Below are 4553 nucleotides of genomic sequence, written 5' to 3'. Positions count from 1 at the left end.
GAAGTGGTTGCAATTGGCCAGTTTAAACTCTTGCTCAAAGGTTTGGAAACGAAATCTATGGTCTATAAATGTTTTAAATAGTTTTATGAAATTGTTATGAAATTGTCTGTAATGTACGGAATTGTTGTGATCTGTGCCGCTGTCTTGGCCAGGACTCCCTTGAAAAAGAGATTAGTAATCTCAATGGGATTTTCCTGGTTAAATAAAGGTTAAATAAAAAATAAAAATAAAAAACATGAGGGTGTGGGTGATAGTGGCTTTTGGTGGAGAAAGAAACAGGGAACATGCAGAGGAAGTCAGAAAAACTTGAGAAAAATGTGGTACTTACTGGTACCAGGGGTGTTTCTGTATTGCTTCTAGCTGTCATTGACAAAAATACAAGACAATATTACAGCATTCATCAAAGCATTTTATCGTCTTTACAATTGATTTAACCTTACAATGACACATCAACAAAGAAAAAGCACCTGCGGTCCAACTGAACAAATCTGTTTAAAACAAAAAACCTTCTGACTACCAGAAGAAAAGAAACAATTTACGATAGAAGCCACAAAGACAAAATGCTTTAACTTGAAATTAAATGTTTAAAATGTTGAAATGTTTGGAGTGAATTCAATTCAATTTTAACATAACAACAGTTATCTTGAGACACTTTACACTCTCATAAACCCAACAATTTCAGTAATTCCCCCAGACAAGAAACTTCGGACAGACCCAGTCTCTTGGTAGGCGGTGTCTGACGATGCCGGTGGGGGGTGTGATGAAAGAAATATTAAAAATAAAATATGGTCAAATTTCTTTTCATTGTATATTTTATCTGTGTGACAGCTTGAACAAATTTAGCGGCTCTTTTGCATAAATATGTTTCAGGAATTGACCCATCTCAGTGGGTTCCAAGGAACTTTCTCTATGGACCATGCACCCTGAGTTTTCTAGGCATGGCTCTATTAACGGCCCATAACTTTGGTCGAGACTAAAATATCTCAACAAATATTGAATGGACTGCCATGAAATTGGCAGACATGAATTGTAACATTGTTACTCAACTTTTCATGTAGTGCCATCATCAGGTATAAAGAGAATATTGTGTAATTCTTTGGTCAATGATCAAATACCTGCAAAACTAATAACTCTGGCCAGACTGAAGATTTTCAGAAACTCAGTTTTCAGCGTTGAGGTGTTGACAGGCAAAAACTGAGTTTTTGGCTTGCATTGTCCGTGTGGTTGCGCCGTAATTTCCATAAAACAATTCTTTGAGATTGGGTATTGTCTCCACAGACTTATAAAAAGCTGTGTCCCGGTCACGCTGACATACAATATACAGTATGTCCCAGGTCAAGCTAAAGTATGGTGGTTATACAACAGCAAAGGGTAATAGTAGAGGTGATTATAAAACATTCATATTAAAGCTATTATGCATAGTTTCTGACGCCCCAATGAGGAATTCTAAGTAATGATACCAAAACTGTTTGCGCATCCACATGATACAAGTCTTCCGTGATGACGCATAATCCCTACCCCTACTCCAAACAGTTGCTTGAGGACATGGACGATTAAAGAAACATGATGGAGCTGATAGTTTTAGTTGGATTTGTATCAACTCATTTGGCAATTTGGTTTGAATGTGACGGATGTTCATTAATATTAAAAGGTTGTGCACTAAAGCTTTAAAGTACATAACTTAGATTTAGGATTTTCTACCAAACTAACAAGCTAAAATAAGATGGCAAACATTACACTTGCAGCATGTTGCGTTGTCAATGTGAGCATGTTAGCATACTGGTGTTAGCATTAAGTCAAGTACAGTCTCAGCATAGCTCTAGACTCTTGTTTCTACTTTCCCTAAAGTCCAGCCCTAAATCTCCCAATACAATATTCATTTATCTCCTATCTGCAGCAGGCCCCCAGGAAGTGTGACAGCTTTTAAAGCAAATTGAACATTCAAGCCAAATATTGGAATTACAACTCCCAGCCCGTCATGGGATGCTCTCCGGCCCAAAAATACTTTTTCTCATAGACTAAGTACATAGCAAAAACAATGTCTGTAAATCAGTGGATACATTTTTTTGTGATTGAGAACCCCCACGAAATCACAATCAAAATTTGATTAATTCCATCCGATAACATTTGGCAAGTCTCAAAGCGCTGCGCGATTAAATCATATAATCCCCATTCAAGTTAGCGGAGCGCTAAACCGGAACGCAGAAGTCTCTAGTGCTCCTGCTCTATGGGCTGCATAATGCGGAAGCCATGACAAGCATCCGGGGAATTTTTGGCTCTATGATGGCTTCATGCGCCACTGAGCAACTCTCATAGGAATGAACGAGGCTCTGCCTCAAACGCTGTATCCAGTTCTTATAATACACCCATGATCTGCATTGCATCAATACTGCACAGCATCTCTTGTGCATGTAAAAAGCCAAAAGTGGGCCTGCTGTGAATACTGTATGCAGAGAGGAAACTAGCAAGCAGTTGTAGTCAATGAGAGCTTAGCATTTGTTAACTTCTTTTAAAGTACTGTATGCAGCACAGAGGAGACACTTCCCGTTTCCAAACTTATATGAATATGATAAGAAGGGCAAAATCAAAGATATGTGGATTCATACCCTAATGTTCTGCTTGCTATAGCTACCGATTGGACTGAAATCTGTCTACTTGTGTGGTGGTGGTGTCCATGGAGGCATCTAGCAGACAGATAGAGACGAGAGAGAGAGAGAGAGAGACAGACAGTTTGACCTGGTTTCAGGCTCCATTAATCAACAGCTTATAAGGCGAAGCCACAGCTTTGATTAAATCTGCTCTGTTGTAGCAGAATGACTAACTGACCAGGCTTTCTCTCTGTCAGCAGTCTCTGCAAACCACATTATCACAGTTGCCTCCATCTCTCTGCCTCTTAAGCATGAATTCATTTCCACTCCACATGCCTGCTATATCCCAGCTTTTCTTTATAACCAGAGTGCAATGGAATTTCTTCTAGCTGTCCATTCACTCAGTCATTCATTTATTCAGTCACCCACCACCCCCACCTTCTATCTCCCTCTGAGCCACCAGTCTCTTTTCAAGCCTTGCTTTCAGAAGGGAAAGTTGGCATTTAGGTGAAAAGGAAGAGAAGTCCTCGTCTCTTTCACCCTCAGTGCCTCCCACCTTCTTTACAGCTGCTGATAAAGCTGCTTGTTTCCATGAGTCTCGTCTCCAAATAAACTGCAAACTTGCATTCGAGGACAGAAATAAAAACTGCCCTGTCATGGCTGACTCCACTCCTGCCTTTAAGCAATACCTAAGGCCCATTCCTCTGCTCTGCTTTTCCTCAACCTTACCAATTGGCAACATCAAACTGAGCTGCTATTTTAATTTATTTAAGCATATTTATTCTTTTTTATGTTGATATTTTTTTTATGTACTGTATGTATGTTATATTTATATCTATCGGTTTTACATGTTTGTAGAGCCGAAGAAAAATTTCCACCCTGGTGGACAATAAAGATTTATTCTATTCTATTCTAGTCTATTCATATCCAGTTTAGAATTATAAAAAGCAGATTTAACACCTTCAAATGCCTATTCATTTTTTAAAACAATGGGTCATTTATTTCAAACGGAAGCCGTCAAAAGTCTAATTTCTAGACGGCAACCAACAATTTTGCCTTCTTAAATGATAGCTGCCGCTGAGATTTGATCAGCTGTAGTTAGCTAGCTAACCAAGCTAACTTCAGTTACATAAGTTGGTTGAAAACATTGTCTGGCTGACTTTTTATTGCTTACAGGTGAACTTGGTCGCTAACTGCATGCTATTTGCTAAATGACTGAGGCTAAAGCTACATGTTCCTAATCCAATATAGAGATTGTTTTTGGAGAAATGGGCATCTCATAATAGGAGTTCAACATGCACCCAGGGAGAACTCATGCTCTTAATCATTACATTTTCTATTTTCTCTACAGTAGTTAAATTGCTAGTTTTGTCCTCCCCCTGTTTCAGCCCCGTTGGCCCTCCGTGCTCACCGTGAGTCTCTTGTCGGGGTTGACTTCTATCATTCCTTTAAGCAAAGCTTGACAGTCGGGAGGTATAAAGTGAGGCATGTGGAATACCCCGCTCTTCACTTTCTCTAGAAGCTGCCGCAGGTTATCATGGTCAAAGGGCAAGGCACCCTGGGAAGGGATGGAAGAAGATGGAAAGACACAGCAAGAAGATATGAAATGAGAGAGATGCAAAGATAAGAAAATAGTGTTGAATCACTCATTTTATAGGTAGCACCATGTAGCATCTGGGGTTGGTCGTTTTGTGTGTCAATCAAACATTGGGTTAAACTCAGCACAGCTAATAGTTCAACATTTTCCTCCACAACGTTGTGGAGGAAGGTCTGGCACTAGCAACACAGCATTCTGGAATGGGAGAAAAACATGCTCTGATGCATTGGCATTTCTTTAAACCAATCACAATCGCCATAGGTGGCGCTAAGTTCCGCACGGTGCCTCTATAAAATAGCCTTGGGAAGTAACTTGTTTTTCAAAAATTGTTTTAGTCGTCAACAGAAAACTCAGATTGGACAGATAGT

The 4553-nt window shown here is 39.6% G+C and overlaps 1 protein-coding gene and 1 long non-coding RNA gene across 7 annotated transcripts in view; one reads left to right on the top strand and one right to left on the bottom strand.

The window, feature by feature from the left end:
- The window catches only part of LOC116703091 (serine/threonine-protein kinase BRSK2), a 39343-nt gene that overhangs the window by 18790 nt on the left and 16000 nt on the right, over window positions 1-4553 (bottom strand). For all 6 annotated transcript variants that reach the window (XM_032537686.1, XM_032537689.1, XM_032537691.1 and 3 more), the window contains exons 8-9: window positions 4000-4146; window positions 329-360 (exon numbers count right to left, since the gene is read on the bottom strand). In XM_032537686.1, coding sequence (XP_032393577.1) covers window positions 329-360; window positions 4000-4146 — 179 coding nt within the window. The remainder of the gene's footprint in view (window positions 1-328; window positions 361-3999; window positions 4147-4553) is intronic.
- Window positions 1-4553, top strand: part of LOC116703092 (uncharacterized) — a 14339-nt gene that overhangs the window by 4016 nt on the left and 5770 nt on the right. The window contains exon 2 of the long non-coding RNA XR_004335339.1: window positions 2018-2022. This is a non-coding gene — a long non-coding RNA (uncharacterized LOC116703092). The remainder of the gene's footprint in view (window positions 1-2017; window positions 2023-4553) is intronic.

The sequence above is a fragment of the Etheostoma spectabile genome, chromosome 15 (genome assembly GCF_008692095.1).
Source record: "Etheostoma spectabile isolate EspeVRDwgs_2016 chromosome 15, UIUC_Espe_1.0, whole genome shotgun sequence".
In the NCBI taxonomy this organism is placed as follows: Eukaryota; Metazoa; Chordata; class Actinopteri; order Perciformes; family Percidae; genus Etheostoma; species Etheostoma spectabile.
This window is presented reverse-complemented; position numbering and strand designations above follow the sequence as displayed.